This window comes from Solanum tuberosum, unplaced genomic scaffold (genome assembly GCF_000226075.1).
Source record: "Solanum tuberosum cultivar DM 1-3 516 R44 unplaced genomic scaffold, SolTub_3.0 scf00273, whole genome shotgun sequence".
Lineage (NCBI taxonomy): Eukaryota > Viridiplantae > Streptophyta > Magnoliopsida > Solanales > Solanaceae > Solanum > Solanum tuberosum.
This window is the reverse complement of record NW_006239195.1, coordinates 303,418-325,095: the sequence shown is the minus strand read 5'-3', so window position 1 is coordinate 325,095 and position 21,678 is coordinate 303,418. Positions and strand designations below refer to the sequence as shown.

Genomic DNA, 21,678 nt, shown 5'->3' with positions numbered 1-21,678 from the left:
TATATATATATAATCACATAGTAGTTGGAATATGTTAATTATTTATGTCAAAAAAGTGATTTGATTAGTCAAAATACAAAGTTCGTAGTGTGGCGATATCCGTCAAAAGAAATGGGAAGCATCTATCAGCTTCAATAAGAGCTTTGAGAACGAGTGGTTGTGCTTGTCCTGATCGATACCATCATTTATTAATGTGAACCAGTCCCTCGTTAGTATAGGTAGGGATAACAAATAGGATAAAAATAAAAATGAATGATACTATCATTAAAAATAAGCAATTACTTATTTAGTTATTCTTTAAGAGATTAGTAAGCAGTTAGAAAAATGTCATCGAAATCATTTTTTCAGTATATATATAAAGGACCATATATATTAGTTATTACTACGTGGTTTTATATAAAGACAAAAACTCAAAAAGATTAACCCCATACTTAAAAGAACAATTTTCAGTTAAATTTTTTATGAATAAGTTGCTTGAATAATTAGTAGTAGTTGATTTATTTATTTTTACTGTTTATAACATATACAAGGCAAATAACACGATCATTGTAACTTAGTATTATGTATTTTAGCTAGTTAATAAAACGAAGAGATAAAAAGTATTAAGTGGGATGGAATGAGGCGGGACGAGTTAGTTTTTAAAAATTACAGTATTATTATGATGGGTTGATCTTTTTGTGGGTTAAAATTCCTTCTTTTCATTGTCATCCCTCATCAAGATAATTTTTTCTTAAACTTGTGTGCAAAATTAGATTATAGGTAAAGTATTTTGATCCACAAATTTTTACTTCCTCGATCTCAATTCATATAGTATATATATATATATATATTTATTTTAAAAAAATAAAAATAAATTTGTGTTAAGTAGAATCATGATCGTGCCACGTAAATAAGCACCACGATTAAAATAAAAGTGAAAATAAACACCACGTCATACAGGGGCAATCGGGTAAAAACTTGCTACTATATATATAAACTTGGCGCGAATGTGAGAAGTCACGTTTTTTCACCACTGCTCACTGTTCACAAGCTGAGTGCTCAGAGTTCAATGGAAGAAGACGCCGGAGAAAGATCAAACTTCGTCGTCGGGTTCATAGAGAACCGAGCCAAGGAGGTTATCTTCTCCTTTTTCTCTGCATTTGTGTATTTTCATCTGTTGATATCCGAATTAACATCATAAAACAGAATATTTTGACGAGCATCACACGTATAACCAGCAAAATTTGAGTAAACAGATGCAATTTCGAATGTTTAACGAGCGAATTTGAACTTAGTTTTGAATGAATCAATGTGATTTTGCGATGTACAATGAGTGAGTTTGAACTTTTTTTTTGAATGAATAGGTGCTATTTCACGATGTATTACGAGCATATTTGAACTTTTGTTTTTTTTGAATGAAAATGTTTTCGTAAGTGACGAGCAAATTTGAACTTCATTTGAGTAAACAGATGCGATTTCGTGATGTTTAATGTGTGATTTTGAATGAATCAGTGCAATTTTGTGATGTATGATGAGAGGATTTGAACTTCTTTGTTGAATGAATAGGTGATATTTAACTATGTATTACAAGCATATTATGAACATTTTTTCTGAATAAATGTGATTTTTTGTTAGTAATGAGCATATTTACACTTCATTTGAGTAAACAGATGCAATTTCGGGATGTTAACAGCGAATAGGAACTTAAATTTGAATGAAGCTGTGCAGTTTTGTGATATATAAGGAGCATATTTGAACCCTTTTTTTGTTGGAATGAATAGGTGCAATTTCGCAACTTAACAAGCAAATTTGAACGTGTTCTTTTGAATCACAGGTGCAAATTTCGCGATGTGATGCACAAAGTTGATATTGTTTTTGATTTTTTTATGTGCATTTCTGGCTATGTATTACGAGCATTTTTGAACTTCTGTTGAATAGATAACTGTTATTTTGCGATGTAGAAACTAGCAGATTTGAACTTCTTTTTTTCTTAAAATAGGTGTAATTTTGTGACCTTAAGAGTGTTTATTTCATGTATGTAAACACATGTGTTATAGCTTAATTGTTTGTGAATTTTGAGAAATGGATAAATATGATGCACACGTCTGACGATAGCTTTGAGTTTCTCAAATTCGAAGAAGGGATTGGTTTATGCTTCATTTTAAGCATACTGTCAAAGAATATGTGGGTGTTCTATCCTTGAAATTTATTGTTTTGTTTAAGTAATTCAGAGGTAAGAGCAGGTCATCAATTTATACGTGTCATGATAGACTGATAGTTTGGAGTTTATCAAATTTGAAGAACATGCTTACTTTCAAGTTTATGTGTGGGAATGTGGTTATATAATGTGATATTCACTGATGTATGGAGGTAATCAAGATGTATGACTGGTATACTGCACAGATATAGACTGTTGTTGGAGAAGTGTGAGCTACTGAACTAGTGAAAAAGAAGGTTCTGAAATTACAGGAATATTAGCAAACATTTAGGTCAATCACATTTGATGCGATGGACCATATTAATCCCCCTCAAGTCCTTTCTCCTAGCAATAAGTTGCACTGATTGAACGCTCTTATTATTTGATCAAAACGAGGTCCTCCCTATCTATCTAGGTCTCTACAATAAACAATAAGATATACTCTATACAGTGTACTTCATAAGATAATTTTTGACTGAGAGTTTAAAATGTTGAATTTGACTAGTATAATAGAAAAAGAATCAAATTAATAACTGAGAAATTAGTTTGATAGGTAAAATAGTGAACTACCACATCAAAGTTTAAATTTGGAAAGGTAACTAAATTTGAGTTCTTGAAAGTTGGATTAACAATATTATCAGTGGAATGATGTTAAACATTTTTTTGGAGGTCCTAAAATGGGAAGTGTGTCATATAAATTGGGGGAAAGGAGTAACTTTGTCCAATTAATGAATGAATGCATTACCATAATTTGTTTCTTAGTGAGTACTCATACCAGGAAACAAAGAAAATTTTATAATTATTTCTCTCATCTACATTTAGCTGCTGCATTCACATTTGCTCATCTTAAATGCATGCATCAACATTAGTATTTTCCTTCACCTTGAATACATTTGTTAATCTTGTGGTAGCATTCTACTAAATTCTTTAAGAAGCTTCTAGCTTTAGTTGAATCTATGGACCATTTATTGTAGTTCCTCAGAACTTTACGGCTTAAAATGATCTCGAATGGAACCAGCTAAAAGAAGTCTATGGTGCTTCCCTGGGTGAAGCTGCACTCTACATTTTTTCTTGTTGACTTAAATGGACTTAACACTTTTTTTTCCTTTTTCAAAAGAAACCCAATAAGTACTCAGGTGAATTGCATTTAAAGAAAGAATCTGTGCCTAAGGTTCCCTGGATGCAAGTCGGTTTGAGATGTTAATTCAGTTAAAAATTGAATTTCCAAGTTATTCATAAATTCTAGTGAAGTTTGTCTCCTTAACTTTCAAAAAGACATTGTTGTTTTTCTGCCAGTTCTTTGGATTGAATATTACTTATAAAAAAGGTAACAACTTATTAAGCAGTAATTCAGAGTTGAAAAGAAAAGGAAACCATGCTTTGCCGAAATTTCACATCTTAACTGGCAATAGCAATTTATCGCAGGTTGGAGTAGCTGCGTTTGATTTGAGATCAGCGTCACTGCATCTTTCTCAGTATATAGAGACTAGCAGCTCCTATCAAAATACAAAGACTTTACTACAGTTCTATGAACCTATGGTGATCATTGTTTCCCCCAATAAACTGGCGGCGGATGGAATGGTTGGAGTCTCACAACTGGCTGACAGAGTTTGTTCCTCCACAAAAAAGGCAAGTGTCCTCTACACATATTGGTGGATCTGTTTTGATAAAATGCGTGATTGAAATGTTTTAAAAGCCAAAAACTTATGCTTATGTTGATATAGACAGGTTATAATGGCCCGTGGTTGCTTTGATGATACCAGGGTATTGGCTTCACTGCTTCCCCATTAAATTGTGATGGCTTTAAACTATATGCCTTAATGAGTTTTAAACACTGACACTGCTTCAAACTTTAATACATTCTGAAGGGAGCTGTACTGGTTAAAGGTTTAGCTGCTAAGGAACCGTCTGCTCTTGGACTGGATTCATACTACAAGCAATACTATTTGTGCTTGGCTGCAGCAGCTGCAACTATCAAGTGGTATGATGCTATGGTGACTTCCAATTTATTGGACGCGGTACTTCATCAATGCTTCTTGCATATAGAATGATAATTTCAAATTCTTTAGTCATATCTTGAGAGTTGTAATGTAGTTTGTAGAACAGTTTTCAACAACACTGATATCCATTTCTGATAGGTACAAACACTGAATTGGCTTCGCTATAGGAGTCTCACCAATGCTCTTTCTGATACCTAAGTTTGCAATTTGAGCCACTAAGTTCAGGAATGGTCATTTAGTATAGATCTCAGTTAGTTATTGCTTGGGCTTAAGTTGTCAGCGTCTAAAAGAGCAAGTCCAAGTCAACAATTATGTCCTCAAAGCACAGTGTAGGGAGCTAAAATTCTCTCCACAAATGAGTAACATTGTGTGCTCCACAATCGACATAAGACTTTGAGATCTCATCCTTAGCTCTTTAAACATCTGAGTTTCCTCATGTTACTATGTTACTTTGTTGAATACAGTTTGAGTAATGTGAAGACTTCCATTCATTAGCTTTTATGAAAAACTGACACAATTTGATGCTTGGTGAGAGTTGTAACAAAGAGGTCATCTGATAGCATGATTTCTCTTGTGCTACAACAAGATTTTACTGCACATTACTTGCATCAGATCTCCAGATTCTCTTCAATTTATATTTTGTATCAACTACAACCGTAGAGCCTTGTAACACTTGCAATGCCAATTTAATATTCTTAACTTTGAAGGAAATATATTGTCGATCTATGAGCTATATTACCAATATGTGAAACAAAACAAGATTATTTTTCCGCATATTAAGATGCTAATGATTTAGAGGAAAACTGCCTCTTGTTTCACTTGATTTTTTTCGGGATATTAATACATATGCCACATACATAATGTGCAGGATCGAAGCAGAGAAAGGTGTTATTATAACAAATCACTCTTTGCTGGTATGTGTGACTTCTCATGCATGAAAGGATCAAATAGGAGTATAAAACATACAGAGTACTTCAATTTATTTAATTTATATACTGCAAGAATAATTTTACCATGTGAAATGGTTAAATCTTTGCATAGCTACTATTGATTTCAATTATTTTGGCCATCAAATTGCACCACAGTAAAGTGTAAGAATTTGAAAGAAGTATGAACTAGTCCCCGTTAACCAATAGCACCTAATTTGGTTGTGATTGTTGTAGTTGCGGCACAACCAATAAATAATACTAGCAAAGAAGAATGTCTCAGATCATGTTTTTGCATATTTTTGGCCTGACCGATTTTTCCTAGTAGGTCTGGGAGTTCACATTATTGTGTTAATTGATGCTTACTATGTCCAGCTTTAGTGTACATGACTAGAACATGTCACTGAAAATTTCTTTCTCTATTCATTTCTATTTTTGGCGGATGGGGCAGTAGGAGGTTAGTGAGTTAGTCAAACATATCCCGTTTCTAAGGAAAAAAAAACTGAATTGACATTACTTTTAGCTCTTTGAAGGTTAGTATCGCTGTTCACTAGTGTCCTTTATAATGCCATGTGCGACAATTCTTTGAAGTTCCTTTGGTTAGAGAGATTTCTCATTACGTGATCAAGAAACAAAAATGTTAAAAATACATATAACATTAATGTGCCACTTGGTGGATAAGCACATCTAAGAATTTCATGTATCTCGAGTAATTAAAAGTAGTATTTGGGATTCAAATTCATCTTCTCTTCCACAGGTTACTTTTAATGGATCTTTTGACCACATGAACATTGATTCCACCAGGTAGCCTCCTCGTACCAAACTATAGACAGTTGCATATCAACTTGCATCTATCACTTACTAGTCGTAGTGGCTGCTGAGTTTCATTTCAGCTAACAACATCAGCAAAATAGTTACAGAATATCCTAAAGGAATGTGTTTAGAATTTACTGTATGATTTTGTAGATGCTGTAAATTTTATACTTCGTCTTTGATGGCAGTGTTCAGAACTTGGAGATAATTGAGCCTATGCACTCTTCTCTTCTGGGCACAAACAACAAAAAGAGAAGTTTATTCCACATGCTTAAAACAACTCGAACTATTGGAGGGTATGGAAATAATTCATTGATTAGCTGGTATTATATCTTTCACTCGAACTATTGGAGGGTATGGAAATAATTTCGCCAGCACCAAATTGTATATAAAGAGAAGTCAGAAATGTGCTTAATAATTCCTCTTGCTATTTTGTGATTAAAAGTATGACACATGTACATCCAAAGCCCTCACACTTGAGCCAACTTCATAGTTCTTATGACAATGTTCTGCTCAGGATGGAAAGCTCGTAATCTGTCTTTTCAGTATGTTGTGCACCTGCAGCATAATGCTGAATTCGCTTGATTATACTCCACTGCAGGACTAGACTTCTGAGGGCAAATCTTTTGCAGCCTCTGAAAGACATAGAGACAATTAACACTCGACTCGATTGCCTGGTATGTTTTCAATGTATCACATGCAACAGATGAATATATAACATGCTCTGTTGTTATGGAATCAGAATTTACCACCATCCTTCCTAAAAAATTTCATGTTTTACATGGTACTTTTGTCTAGTAATTTTCTGCTTTAAGAATTTATCTATTGTGGTTATATCTCCTCCAGGATGAGGACATGAGTTGAACTTCAATGGAATAGTGAAGATTCATATAGTCGACCCCAACTTGTTTGGAATTGAGGCATAGTTATTGTTCGTTATATCTCCTCTAGAGGAATTATTTTACTGAGAAGAAGCCTTCTCTGAAAAAAGGTTTTGGGTGAAAAAAAAAGAAGAAGGATCGAAACAGGAAGGAGGAGATTGAGGTTTCTTTGACTACTAGCAGAAAATAGAAGTTTTTAACACTGAGGGATCAGGGATGTGCTGTTTGACTATAGCTGCCAGATTATGCAATTACATTGGTCATTACTTGATTGGGTTTTAGTTGCAATTAAATTTAAAAAAGCCTGCAGCTGTTTTCTGAGAGTTATGGTCTTGTAGTTTTATGCTGTGCTTTTCAGGATATAATTTGACCTAGCCGAAACCTTTAAGTATATACTATCTTCAAACAACTGTTAAAACTGTTTCTTTACCCTTTTTTGACAATTATCATGCTTTACAGCTTTTGAAAGCATTATTACTTTTCCTTCGAGGCCCTGATATCACTCGTTTACACCCCCCCATCCACCCACCCAACCAAAGTGCATATCAAGTTGGACAAAAGACAGGGTTTTCATCTTCACAATATTGACATTCAGCTCACTACTTCATTCATCTTTTTTTTTGGTGTATCCTTTATTGAAATTTCATACTTTAAACGAGTTACAAGTTTGACACTTTCGTCAATTGATCTCCAGGATGAGTTGATGAGCAATGAACAGCTATTCTTTGGTTTGTCTCAGGCCCTTCGTAAGTTTCCGAAAGAAACAGGTAACCATGTAAGGAAGGAGGTGGGTTCTCACTCGTATTCTATATAGTTTGTTCCCATTTCAGAAAGTTGATGGATGCTTCTCCATCTAGATAGGGTCCTTTGTCACTTCTGCTTCAAGCCAAAGAGAGTTACTAATGAAGTCTTGGCTTCGGATAATGGAAGAAGGAGCCAGATAATGATATCCAGCATTATTCTTCTCAAAACAGCTCTTGATGCTATACCGTTACTCTCCAAGGTGCAGCACCATTGTTGGGTTCAGGGGTTGACATTTTTCTGGATCTTATCTGGTACAATAACTAGCTCGTGATTCAGGTTCTTAAAGAAGCCAAGAGTTGTCTGCTTGGAAATGTGTACAAAACCATATGTGAGAATGAAAAATATACTTCAATAAGGAAAAGGTAATGTTCAAATTAGCCAAGATATATGATGCTTTCCCCCAATTTCCTCCTTGTCGGAGAGAGCCCTCTTCAGAATTCGGACAGTTCCTTTTCTTCGTTGTTAATATATGTTGGATCTTCTCCACTTCAATCCCCTCTAGGAGGACCTTCTTTCTCGGTTCTTGTTCTGCCGAAAGAGAGGATTCCTGTTCCTCAATTTTGTCTAACGTCCATGAGCTAATTATTCCTGTGCCTACTCAATCTTCTTAGCTGCCACACAGTTCTAGGATGATGATGTAGGATATTCGATGGATACTGTTTTTGTCAGTTTGAAAATTAGTTTCTCTCAATTAAACGAAGTAAGAGTAAAATAAAGTTCATCGCTAAAGGATTAAGATGCTATGATGTGGCAAATTACTAATGAGTGGTGATTTCTTTGTATTATACATTTAGTTTTCTAATTATTATACGATCATTCCTAGATGACAATAACTGTGTTATTGTGTCCATTCAGCAGTTCATATATTTATTTTATCCATGCAACATTTACTTTCTCAGAATTGGAGAGGTGATTGACGAAGATGTCCTTCATACAAGAGTTCCTTTTGTTGCACGGACACAGCAGTGTTTTGCTGTTAAGGCTGGAGCAGATGGGCTTCTTGATATGGCTCGGCGGTCATTCTGTGACACCAGCGAAGGTTTTTCTACTATATTACATGATTTAATTTATTTATTTTTGGAATTGAGTGGAAATTTCGGGGCTTTGTAAATTAGGTATGCAACAGAGACGAGTGAAGGAAGTGCATTGGAAGTTTTCTGTTAACGATTTAATTTCTTTCAAGTGCATTGTCTTAGTTTCTAACACACTGATTTCATAGCTATACACAGTCTCGCAAATAAGTATCGTCAAGATTTCAAACTGCCGAACTTGAAGATCCCATTCAATAATAGGCAAGGGTTTTACTTTAGCATTCCACAGAAGGACATACAGGGAAAACTGCCCAGCAAGTTCATCCAGGTTGTTATGCTATGATATAAGTTAAACTGTCCTTATGCATCCTGCTTCGTTTCCTCTAACAAGTTTCACATAATCAGGTCGTGAAACATGGAAACAATGTCCATTGCTCGAGTCTTGAGCTTGCTTCAGTGAGTATTACTGGACATCCACTATAGGATCCATTTGGTTGGACGCAAAACATATTCCATAATATATTCCTCTTGATAATCTTTATGAGGAAATCCAGTTACTGGATCGGTGTAAAATGCTTTCAATTTGCAATAATAGTGAAAGGTAGGTGAGGACACACTGCTTGGTAATAGTTGTATAGATTGGTGAATGTAGTGTTAAGGCTTAAGCAAGGATGGTGACAACTGTAATGGAGAATGAGTTACACTCATGAACTACGTAAATTGGTTTTCTTTCATGTGGTGTAAAATACTTCTGAAAAGTTCCAGACAATCAAAGTAACTAGAGAGTAAGTGCAAATATTCAGGTGGTTATCCTTCTCTTTGCTCATAGATGAGGTGTTTTTTCTTCATTCACAGTTGAATGTGAGGAACAAGTCTGCAGCTAAAGAATGCTGGTTGAGGACTGCATTTTGTCTTGAAGGTAAATTGATGGGTGCAATGCACATCTTTTTCTACTACTGCTATTGGATCTCTTGTCTACCCAATCAAATGCTTGTCCACACAGAATGACAAAATTAGCGGTGACTTCATAACTAAGGCATTTGCTTCATAAAGCTTAGATTATTTTCTTTGGGTGCTTCCAAGGGGCAAGAAGAAATGTTCTTAAACATATTATAGTGTTTCATCTTATTTCAGCAAACCTTTTTTGGTGTTTGAACTTTGAACTAATGAAACTGTCAGGACTATTTTTATTCTAAAGTTTTGTGGTTTTAGTCATGCCAGAGGGCAAAGCTGATTGAGGACAATTTAGTGGATCAGGAACATAAACATATTATAAGAGTGGAAAATGTGGGGCTGATTCTTAGTTGTTTTATTGCTGAAAAGATGCAAAGAATAGTAGGGTATATTTATTTCCTACGAACTCAATACAAATACCTTGTTACTATAATATCCTTGACTCAAGAATATGATGATGTAACCCTAAATTCGTCAGCGGATCAGCTTTAGTTAAAACCTAAATGTAGAAAGAAAAAAATCATTATGACATCTTTAGAGCTTTGGTTAAATAGAAAAAATGATCTTTTGAAATCTTCCTATCTTCTTTGCCTTGCATTCTGCATAAAACCCCTATAAGATATCTGCGTGGATGGTCTATCAGAGTTGATTGCGATGAGAGAATATTGCAAAATCACTGTATACATGTAGCTTATGGGTGCGGCAAGGGAGTGCTTTGCCATTACTGGCTTTTAAACGAGAGCTTTTGCATATGTCAACAGAGGTCAAAATCTTTGATAAAATCCTCCTATAATATATATGTTTTGATAAGTAAAAGCATCCAATAATATTTTATATCTTATTGCCTGTCCTGGTCTCTGGTAGAGATCTGCGTAGTAGTTTCCCTGCATCTCAATGATTCTAAGTATAGCTCCAGGCAGGACTTATATCCTTTATAATATGGCTGGTTGCTTAGCAAGAGTAACATTACTTAACTACTAGTAGCGACATGCTGATTAGAAGGATAAGGATTTTTCTGAATGAGATGGGATGTTAACGTTTTCTTCCAATCTGTACTTGGAAGATAACTCACCATCTTCTGCTTATTACTTCTGTATTAATATTGGGTTTTTGTATGTCTCTGACAATTCTGCTTAACTCATGAAAGATGCATCTGTTAACCTGTATTTGCATATAATATATTCAGCAAGTGGCATACTCTTCATTCTGTTTACCCTATTGTTATTTGAGAACTATCCGTACTTAGAATTTTTTCCCTTTCATGCTAACATGCAGCATTAATGGATGCAATACGAGAGGATGTCTCTGTGCTTACTGTTCTTGCAGAAGTGTTGTGCCTTTTAGACATGATGGTAAATTCATTTGCTCACACTATATCAACAAAACCAGTTGATAGATATACTAGAGCTCGTTTTACATGTGAGTATTTAGTCATAACTCTCAATACTTACTTGATGCCAAGATTATGAAAAAAGTTGAGTGGTTAAATTTTTCTCCCCTCGTAGGTGATGGCCCATTGGCAATTGATTCTGGACGGCACCCCATTCTGGAAAGCATACACAATGATTTCATTGTATGTTGTTTTCTTCTAATGATCTTAGAAGAAGTTTGAAATTGCTCTTGACATAGCAAGTTAATGGCCTTTCTCTACTTTGATACTAGAAATTTCTGAATTTGGAAGTGGTATTGAATTCTCTTTTGCAGCCAAATGGCATTTTTCTTTCTGAAGCATCAAATATGGCTATTGTAATGGGCCCAAACATGTAAGGAACCTTATTATATTCCTAAAGAAAATTAAACTGTCTGTGTTGGTTTGTTCTTCTTGTGAGTATCACGGCATCCAGTATGAGTGACACCATATCCCCTTTCACATCATGTCGAACTCTTCAAAATTTTTGGCATTGAGGGAAGGGAACAAATGAGAACCTTCTTCTCTCGATTAAGATTTTATCCCCGGACATATATTTAACGGGAAGTTACAGCATAAGTTTTTTTCCGTCTTTTAATTGAAGCACTGAGCAAAGAAAAATAATGGATGATGGGGACTTCAACACCTCTTGACTTACCTCTCTCATCCCTCCCATGCATCTTAGATAAGCTCTATCTGCCTCACATGGGTTTGTTGTGCCATTTTTCTACCTGATAACTCCCGCATGTTGTTTGTTGTAGGAGCGGAAAAAGTACTTATCTTCAGCAAGTTTGTTTAATGATCATCCTTGCTCAAATTGGTTGCTATATTCCTGCTCGATTTGCCACTTTGAGGGTGGTCGATCGTATTTTCACAAGGATGGGAACAATGGACAGTCTCGAATCAAACTCTAGCACGGTATAATCATCTACTTGTGAATGGTATATTCTTGCATGGAAGTTCTATATTTTAGAAGAGCATTGATTTTGTTCCTGTATTTATGCAATAGTTAGTTTTACTTGTAAAAAGCTTAACATTAGTTTTGCCAAATTTCTACTGAAGTTTGACGTCTTCAATTTGCAAATGTTCTCTTCATATTCGAATCATCCTGTCACAGAGATGGCCAATATAGAAATCACCCATATTTCATGTAACTGTTGTCTGTGCAGTTCATGACAGAGATGAAGGAGACGGCTTTTATCATGCAAAACGTGTCCCATAGGTAGATTGTTTCACAAAATGCTTCCACTGACTTAGCATGAGGATTTGTCTGTCTAAAGTTTAAAATTTTGTTCTTCCTTTGCTGTACACAGAAGTCTGATTGTTATGGATGAATTGGGGAGGGCAACTTCATCCTCTGATGGATTCGCAATCGCGTGGAGCTGTTGTGAGCATCTATTGGCACTTAAAGCGTAATCTCAAAGCTCTCTTTGTATTTCAATCTTAAATGCCATATGCTTAAATATTTACTAGCCCAAACATGTACTGTATTTCATAACAAAGCCTATAATTAGGTAGCTTATATTTTACATTGTATGGACTGCAGCAAAGTTTGAAATTTAGGCTTTAATTTTTCACTTGATAAGTTGAAGGAATATTTGGTACTTGCAAACTGCTAAAACTCTGCTTTTACCTGGATGCTATAAAAGATACGACTTCCAATTCTAAGGCTTCTTAGAAGCAGGATTCAAATAAGGAGCAAAGAATTTTGAAACCAATCAAGATTGCTAGTGAACCTACAAAAACCATACCAAGGGGAACGTCAGGCTTGAAATTATTCTTATCTGGTATTTGAATATCGGGGTTGAATAATAAATACTGTGCCGGACCTTGAAATAGGGAGTGAATTTTGTGATATCATCTACAATTTCTTGTAAGAAGAAAGGCATTAACATTCATCTGCAGACATACATAAGATTGTTTACTGAGCCTCTTATAGAATCACTAGTTTGAAGTTCATTATAGAGAAGCAAGATGTTACCTTTAAAAGATTTCTTCATTTTTGTTCAGAAGGCTGATAAAACTCTTCATCTTGTTACTTCCTAGATGTCATTATATCTCAGAATTGAACTTTAGACTTCATAGTTCTTAGAAAATTGGCAGAGAACTACTAGGAGGTGTTTGGGGCATTAAATTTTGTGATTAATCAACTCTTCTAGATTCTTAGACATGCGGCCCCAATAATAATGTCAAATTCTATATAATTATGGATGCATTTCTGCTGTCCAGATATTTTTCTACCCAGTGAGCTTATTATATTGTACGTTGTCACTCTTTTAAGTTTTCAATAGCTACACGTTCTTTGGACCCAAGGGTGTGATATAGTGGTTAATGAAGTGGGTTGAGAACCATGAGGTCTCAAGTTCAAATTCCAGCAGATACAAAAACTTCCCATCTGTTCAAACTTTGGTGGATAGAGTTACCTATTGTTGTTGCTGGTGGGAGGCGCAAGCTGGCCCAGACACCATGGTTATAAGAAATAAAGAAAAATAACTACACATTCTTTAGGTTTTCATAAAGAATTGGGTCTCTTGCTGTTGGATGTATATTATTTTGTCGCAGAATTTAATACATACAGCCAAGTTACATAATTCAACCCAATGTACGTCCAATTGCTTCTCTTTGATTCTATTTAATCTGTTTGCAGGTACTCAATATTTGCTACTCATATGGAAAATCTATCAGCGCTATCCACCATGTATCCAAATGTAAAAACTCTTCATTTTGATGTTGATGTGAGGAATAACCGCATGGACTTCAAGGTATATCTCTGAATCATTCAATGGTTTATAAACAATTTATACCTTCATTTTCATTTCCTCTTTGTGTTTTCTACTTAGTTTCAACTGAAGGATGGGTCACGTCATGTGCCACATTATGGCCTCATGCTAGCAGGGGTAGCTGGATTACCAAGTTCAGTAGTGGAGACTGCCAAAAGAATCACATCTAGGATCACAGAGAAGGTAACTTGTTTCACTTCCGCAATGAAAGAATGCCTTGTTTGGAAATTGCCATTGTGTTGAAAGATCTTGTAGTTCGTTTTACCACTGCGAGAGTTCCTTTTCTTTCCACCACCATTCTCTTTAAAATAGAAAAAACTGAATTTGAACCTGAGACCTCATGGTTCTTAATTCACTTCATTGACCATTAGACCACACTCTTGAGTGCATCATAGCAACATCTCACCCTTGCACCAACTTAGACTATTTTAAGCTATGTTGCTCAGACTCCCTAAAATTATTGGCACAGCAGTGTTGGATTCTCCAAAATGCACTACTTTTGGAGTATCTGACATGCACCTATCGACATTTTGAAGGGTCCGAGCAACATAGATTTCAAGTGTGGCCATCAACTATCACAGTACTGCTCTTTTATCCTGAGTTTGGGACCAACTACACATTGTGAAACTCACATAGGCGGAGATTTTCCATACATTTGCGTTTCTTCCCTGCATTTTTTGTTTCAATTTTCCAAGCTTTGAGGAAGGTAAATTGCACATCCATGTTATGTTTGATCGGTTTGCCTTCTTTTTTCGTGTTTGTATAGGAAATGAAGAGAATGGAGGTGAATTGCAGACAGTACGAGGACGTACAATTGATTTACCGTGTAGCTCAACGGCTGATGTGCTTGAAATATTCTGATCAGGATGAAGATTCTCTAAGGGAGGCTCTGCAGAACCTTAAGGAAAGCTATATTGGTGGAAGGCTTTAGATAAGTAGAACCATTTACTCATATATATTTCATCTAACATCAACACTGTGATCTGAAATTTTGAATCCATTTAATATCTTTGACTAAGAAAATGGTACTTTGAAATAACTACTAAAAAGCAAGTGGAATTCTAAATGTCTGATTGTGAAAGGGTTCTTGATTTCTCATGGAGGGCGTATTTTTCAAAAAATTCCAAATTTTGTCCTTCAAAGGGTTGTCTGATCTTTAGCAATTGAACTTATGTCTAGTGGGGCATAGGTTCTTTAGAAACTGAAGTCATGTCCAGGCGTTACTTGTGGATTATTATGATATATGTCCCACGAAAAAGTTGTTTGTTGATAAAAAATTCAAACCAACATAAAATAAGGGCAAAAGTGCGAATGACCCCCTATTTTGGCATATTAATTTGGGAATAAAATAATTTTTTGTAGTAAAGATTGGGATATAAACCAAGATAGACTCTGTAAGTGGGTTCGTATATACAGAATTCATTGGCTAGACCAGAAGTTCACCAATTTTGCATAGATATGACCATATGGGGATAAAGGGTCTCCTTTCCTTGACGTATTCCTCTAGCCCAACTCTTAAACGAAGAACAAAAAGGACCCAAGATTTTGAGTTCTCTCACTAAAATCCAACTCCAAAGATTTGCCCAAAACACCTGACCCAAATGAATTCTGGGAAATCAGGTTAAGTAGCAAAAATGGGCCATAGGCCCAATTGATTTTCTAAAGAAAAACTATCTAGTATATTGTTCCTACCGTATTTACTATTTTTCCATGTAGTTTGAAATAGTTTCATGTCTCACTAATTCATAATTTCATACCAAATTTTAAGTCAAATACACCTAGATACATGAGTTTTTGCTACTAGATACACTCTGAATACATAAGCATTGTGAGAAAGGCGAGCGAGAGAGGAGAGATGCAAGCGAGATAGGAGAGAGGCGAACGAGAGAGTCAGTTTAGTCCAGATACATGTGAGTCACACTAGATACATGTATATGTGATACTTGATACATTTTGAGTTATAAATACATGGGAGAGATGCGAGAGAGTCAATATATTTCAGATACATGCGAATCCACTTGGATACAGTGTATTTGGAATAAATTACACCTTATTAATTTTGTCCTCGTATATATGAGAAAGATGTATCTGGAGACCGACATCTAACACGAATACTAGTTTTAAAAACTCACATAAAAATACATAATTAGACCCTAAGCTAATGAGATTTTTGTTGTTTGCCCTTTTTTTTTAAAAAAAAATGATAGATGAAGAATTTACCCAATTTTACTTGCTCAACTTGGGTCATTGAAACGTGATTAATAATAGTTCTATGTTTTTGAGTTTGAAGAGGGATACTATTCAGATCTGTTCTTTGATAAAACAAAAAAGATGCCTTTAATAAACTTAGCAATGGGTTGCACAAATTGCTACAATGTTGGAGGTGATTTTTAATTTTTGTTCTCAAAGTATATTAATTATATTCCTCTTTGATAGACAATAGGATGATTTTTTCCGTTCAATAAGAATATGGCACTTGCCTTTTTAAAGTTGAAAATAAATTTTTAACGAGTAAAGGATAAATAATAACTAATTTTAACAAATATAGAATATAACTTTAAAGTATAACTATAAAATATATTTATTGAAAAAATATAACTGAGGATAAATATTAATATGGTCAATGGCCAAAAAATAAATAGGACTCTTTTCCGATATCAGAAATATCTTTATCAAAAAATAAAATGAAATAGAATTAAAACGAAGAGAGTTAAAGAACTTGGCGACATATTTGGTACTTTGCTTCTAGAATGCTGATTACATGGGAACATATGTTATATAGGTTGATGCCAATTCTTGATAGTGATGTCATAGTTGAGCAATTAATAAATCTTAGTCGGTATATTCAGATTTCTTGTTATTAGTATTAATTTTTTAAAGAAAGTGTAAGATTCATTATGGACCTTATCTATTTATTTATTGTATTTGAATTCAAGAACAACGATTTCCTTAAATTACTGAACAGATGCACGCTTAATTTTCTCCAGAATATAATTAATTAAGTGCAAAAATCAAACAAGAATGCTGTAACTTTCACTAGATTCCTTTCAACCAAAAAAAAAAGAAGGAAGAAGAAAAGGTCAACACGTTATAGTAAGCACTACAACAGTATTTTGCAACTTTTCTGTCTTGGTGGACAGATAAACTCTTTGAAAGATGCATGAACTTATCAAATATATTATGTTTAATTAGAGCATTTAAAAATTTAAAATTCATCTAAAGAAGCATAATATTTTTTTAAAAACACTACTTAATTAGAGATCATATTAATAATAAATACAAGTTATCAAATCAGCATAAGATAAGGGTGCAAGATAATTACAACATTAATATATGTTGTTAACTAGCATCAACACACATTCACTATATGATTTTTATGATGTGTCAATACGTATCATATGTAAAGTGTCTTGAGTTATTGTTGTTATTGAAATAGTTTTAAATTATATTCAAAAAATTTGGTTTAAATTTATTTATACATAATGAGTAACTAATAAATTACTTAATTATAAGTCATATAACTAACAAATATAAGTAATGATTGGCAAGTTATTAAAACAACATAACATTAAAGAACAAGACTATAAAATTTATATGTGACTCTCTTGGATTGTTTTTAACTAACGAGCTGGGATTGACACATATGAATTGTATGATTTTTATGACTTTTATAATTATGAGTTAATGTCTACCATATTTAAAGTATTTCGAATTTTAATAGTCATTATTAAAATATTTTCAAGTTATATTTATAAATATAGTTAAGATTTTATTAAACATAAAAAATGAAATCATTAATTCTGAGTAGATTTAGATTCAAGAAGAGTCTGATGAGATTTTAAGTGACTTACTATGTTCATGCATTCTTTTTGTTTGCAAAAACTTTTATAGTACTCTATTTATTATTCTTTCGAGAAATAGTTCGATTTTTTTCCCTCTTTCGATAAATTGTTAGTATGATTGCAAAATAAAATAAAATAAATAAATAAAAATAAAATATATATATATATCATACATTGGACTTGATTTGCTTTTTGATCTAGTCATCTAGCTAGACTCTTTTTTTAACAATATATTAAACTAATTAAGGTAAATTGATTACTCAATTAAGATATATAAGTCTTGATGGATATTCCTAAAAGTTGTAACCTAAAATCTAAATATGTAGTTTCAATTACTATATAGTTAGAAAATACAATATGCTCGTCAACGTGCTTAAAGAGTCAAAGATAAGATTAAGATACAACGATCTATTAATTAGCTAATAGTTTGATATCTACTCAATGGTACAAATTTGAGATATCAAATTATGCAAATTAATAAAAGCATCTCGTGATCGTAACAAATTATATTTATTTAAATTTGAGAGATAGAGTGAATAATTAAATTAGGTAGATGACCGTACGTAAATCATCTTTACAAAACAAATATAGTTAGAAAATACAATATGTTATGTTACGTGAAACAAATGGTCATAATGACCTTATTAAGTTTTGACTTCTTGCATTGAATTTGAAAGTGTGCACTCCCTTTCTAGATTCTTCTATGTTGAAATTATAGCCAACGCAGATCTAATTAATAAAATCGTTAATATTAAGTATCATTATATAACAATCAAACAATTGATATATAACATGATTCCAATTTTTTTATTTTTTTTGTTTAACATAGCAAAGGCTGCTAATTATTTGCTTTATCTTAAAGTAGCACTACCCTAATGTTGGGTATTATTTGCCCTGAGTTTTTTAACATAAATAGGATTTCGTAACACCTAATTGGGATTCGAGAGACAGGAAAAACAATAGAAAAATAAATATGCGATTACTTTTTTTATTATATTATAGAGAAGTATTCAATACACTCTAAATTAGGTGTGAATTATTAGTTTCATCCACGAACTATTGATGGCCTTGAAAACACCACTTTACTTGACTAAGTGAACTTAAATACATCTCTGATCTTGCAACATGAGTGAAATACACCCCTAAATTCTCGCCTAGTTTAGGTTTCTTTTCAACATTTAAGAGTCTCATGCTCATACAAGAATTTGACACCACGCTACAACAAAAACAACTTTTAGCGGCAATAAATATTGACATTAATAAAGAGTGCTAAAGTTTTTACCGGCATTAGTTAAGTGCCATTAGAATCAATGTTGCTAATGGCTTTAGGGACATATACAAAGAGTGGTAAGTGCCGCTAAAAATAAATATTCTTAATTGCCGCTAACGATCATTTTTTATGTAGTGCCACTAGCTATGTCATGTTGCATATCGGGAGTGTATCTAAGTTTAGTTAGTCAAGTAAATGAATGGTTTTAAGATTGTAACTAATTCGAAGACAAAACTAATAATTTACATCAAGTTTAGAAGTGTTTCTAATACTTCATATATATATATATATATATCAGGGGCGGCTCAAACCCGTTGGTGGCCTAAGGCCAAAATCAAACTAGAGGCCTTAAAAAATTTTTAAAAATTATATATGTTTTTATTTCAAATCTATTTTTCTAACTTTTTGAGATGCAAAATTGTTTATAATTTTTGTGTAGTCAATCTCTTCTAATAATTCTTTTTCAATCGATAATATAGCCAAACCACTTAATCTTTCTTGAGACATTGTTGATCTTAAATTCGATTTTATTATTTTTAATTTTGAAAAACTTCTTTCTGCTGAAGCGACTGTTGCAGGAATTGTTAACATTATTCTATAAGCAATGTAAGCATTTGGAAAAGAATCAAGTATTTTTATTTGATTAAGTATCTCAATTAGAGTATTGTCTTCTACTTGTATGATTTTCCTTAACACTTTTAACTCAGAAAATAAGTCTAAACCGTCAATATCGGAGTGAGTATTATGTTTTAAGGAACATTCAAGATTAAGACAATATTTTTTTGAATTCTCATCATCTAATGATCTCAATTTTTTCCCACTAACTAGAAAACCAAAAATATTTTCATATACTTCAAATTGTTCAAATCAAAAACATAAACTATATTTTTTGAAAATTGAAATTATCAATAGAACAAGTAAATTCTTAAGTTTTGATTAAGAGAGATATAAGATTAGAAAAGAAAAAGAGAGAAGAAATAGAAGAGAGGAAGAGAGAAGGATAGAATATATAAAAATAAATTAGAAAAAGAATAAGGTAAAAAAAAAAAAAAAATAACTTGTACAATTAAAAAAGTACACATTAAAAAGGTAAAAAGTAATAGTCATATCAAGTCATCTCATTAATTTGGTTTGAATTTAAACTCTTAGTTTTTTTTTTTTTTTTTAGTTTAATTCTACCTAAGAAATCAAAAAATGAGCCCCCCTAAACTTGGGGCCTAAGGCCAATGTCTTCTTTTCAAAGCTTACCAGCCGCCCTTGATATATATATATGATAAGTCCATAGTCATTAGAAAATTTTTTGTTTTCTACTCGGATATATTTGACTAAAATTTACTTTGATATGTATATGTAGTCCAGCAGAAAATTTCGATAGTCCATAGTCAGCATTCAGCAAAAGATTTCACGTAGTGCAAAAGATTTCATGTAGTCCAGCAGAAGATTTAATACTTCTATCTACTCCTATATATTTGAATAAAATTTACTTTGATTTCGATAGTCCAGCAGAAGATTTAATACTTCCACTCCTATATATTTGAATAGCTGGTCCCTCATGTTGAATAATTCATGTTTTAATAACATCAATTCAATATATAGGATTTTTCCAATATATAATATTGATTTGGTATCAATTACAAAATTAGGAATATATAGTGCAATTATTTAATGGGTATGAATATAAAGAAATATATGTTTGTAATTATTTTGCTTTTATAAGGTATTTGCTTAATTTTTCCTTTATAAAATTACTTTAAATCAAAAGACATGGCCCACATGGCATATCTTTTTGTTTTTTCTCCAACATGTCTTTTTTAAATTTCTTAATATTCATGTCGAATTAGCATCTACTTGAATTATCAACCCGAGTTATGGTGCAATATTAAATATTAACTTAAATAGGTTTTATTATATGCCATTCGAATTTAATCGGAACTTTGATCAAGTGGAAAACAAATAAATTTACTTGAGTTTCCATCATACGAACTGAGCATACAAATAATCAATAAACTAAGTAGAGTTCTACCAAATTTGAAAAAAAACTTAACCTGTGCTTTTTTAAAACAATCTATTTTTTGAGGTCTCCTTTTGAGATGTTTATTAGTAATGACTAATTACAAGTATTTTATTTGATACATTTTTTTAAATTTAGGTATATCTTGCATTAATTATACACTCTATTTGGTATTATGTTATGTATAAATAATTTTAGGAGTTTTAATGCATGTATTAGCATGGCTAAAGACATAATTGTCTCTCAATATTTTTTCCACATCCTTTTCACCATATTTATAGAGGGTATTTTAAAAATAAATATTATTTTTTTCAGAAACTATGCAATGCATGTTGTTTTCTAATATATACACCAAATCAAACATTGTATAAGAAATAATCTCAACATAAGCAATTAATACAAATATACCAAATATAATAATTACTAATAATATATTATATTTAACACTATTTTTATACGCCCTACCAAATAAATTAAAGGACCTCTTAGCTTAATTCTCTACATTAAAATGTTTCATTTAAACTCTTGTAGTCTTGTGTGTGACACCAAATCCAAGGCATTATTACCCTTAAAAATCATAGCCATATTCTCCATTCTAGAACATTGCCAAGCACAAATTAGAATAAAAATAGTATATTTATGATCTATTAATTTAATCACTACAAAAAATGTTCAATTTATGGGGGTTATTTTGTCAATTTATGGCGGTTTAGGAATCCCACAAATTAAATTGTGGCGGTTTTTAAAAATGCCACAATTACCCTTGCCACGAGCATATTTGC

The 21,678-nt window shown here is 32.9% G+C and overlaps 1 protein-coding gene across 1 annotated transcript; it reads left to right on the top strand.

Moving 5' to 3' along the window:
• Positions 1-1,022: 1,022 nt before the first annotated feature.
• Positions 1,023-14,749, top strand: LOC102599967 (DNA mismatch repair protein MSH4). The gene is made up of 24 exons (XM_006358283.2): positions 1,023-1,114; positions 3,602-3,805; positions 3,905-3,940; positions 4,045-4,157; positions 5,045-5,090; positions 5,860-5,906; positions 6,104-6,211; positions 6,517-6,592; positions 7,491-7,563; positions 7,654-7,799; positions 7,877-7,962; positions 8,500-8,639; positions 8,820-8,959; positions 9,037-9,087; positions 9,487-9,550; positions 10,861-11,004; positions 11,091-11,158; positions 11,290-11,348; positions 11,755-11,911; positions 12,163-12,215; positions 12,307-12,405; positions 13,641-13,755; positions 13,834-13,956; positions 14,540-14,749. Exons 1-24 carry the CDS (start codon positions 1,049-1,051, stop codon positions 14,702-14,704), a joined length of 2,379 nt encoding a protein of 792 aa, XP_006358345.1. The 5' UTR covers positions 1,023-1,048; the 3' UTR covers positions 14,705-14,749.
• The last annotated feature ends 6,929 nt before the right edge of the window (positions 14,750-21,678 follow it).

Excerpts from the sequence above, each read along its gene's own strand:
- LOC102599967 (XM_006358283.2), top strand. The coding sequence starts at position 1,049 with ATGGAAGAAGACGCCGGAGAAAGATCAAACTTCGTCGTCGGGTTCATA. Across the intron at positions 7,800-7,876 it reads CTATACCGTTACTCTCCAAG|GTTCTTAAAGAAGCCAAGAG; the intron begins GTGCAGCACCAT and ends CTCGTGATTCAG. Across the intron at positions 11,159-11,289 it reads GCATACACAATGATTTCATT|CCAAATGGCATTTTTCTTTC; the intron begins GTATGTTGTTTT and ends TCTCTTTTGCAG.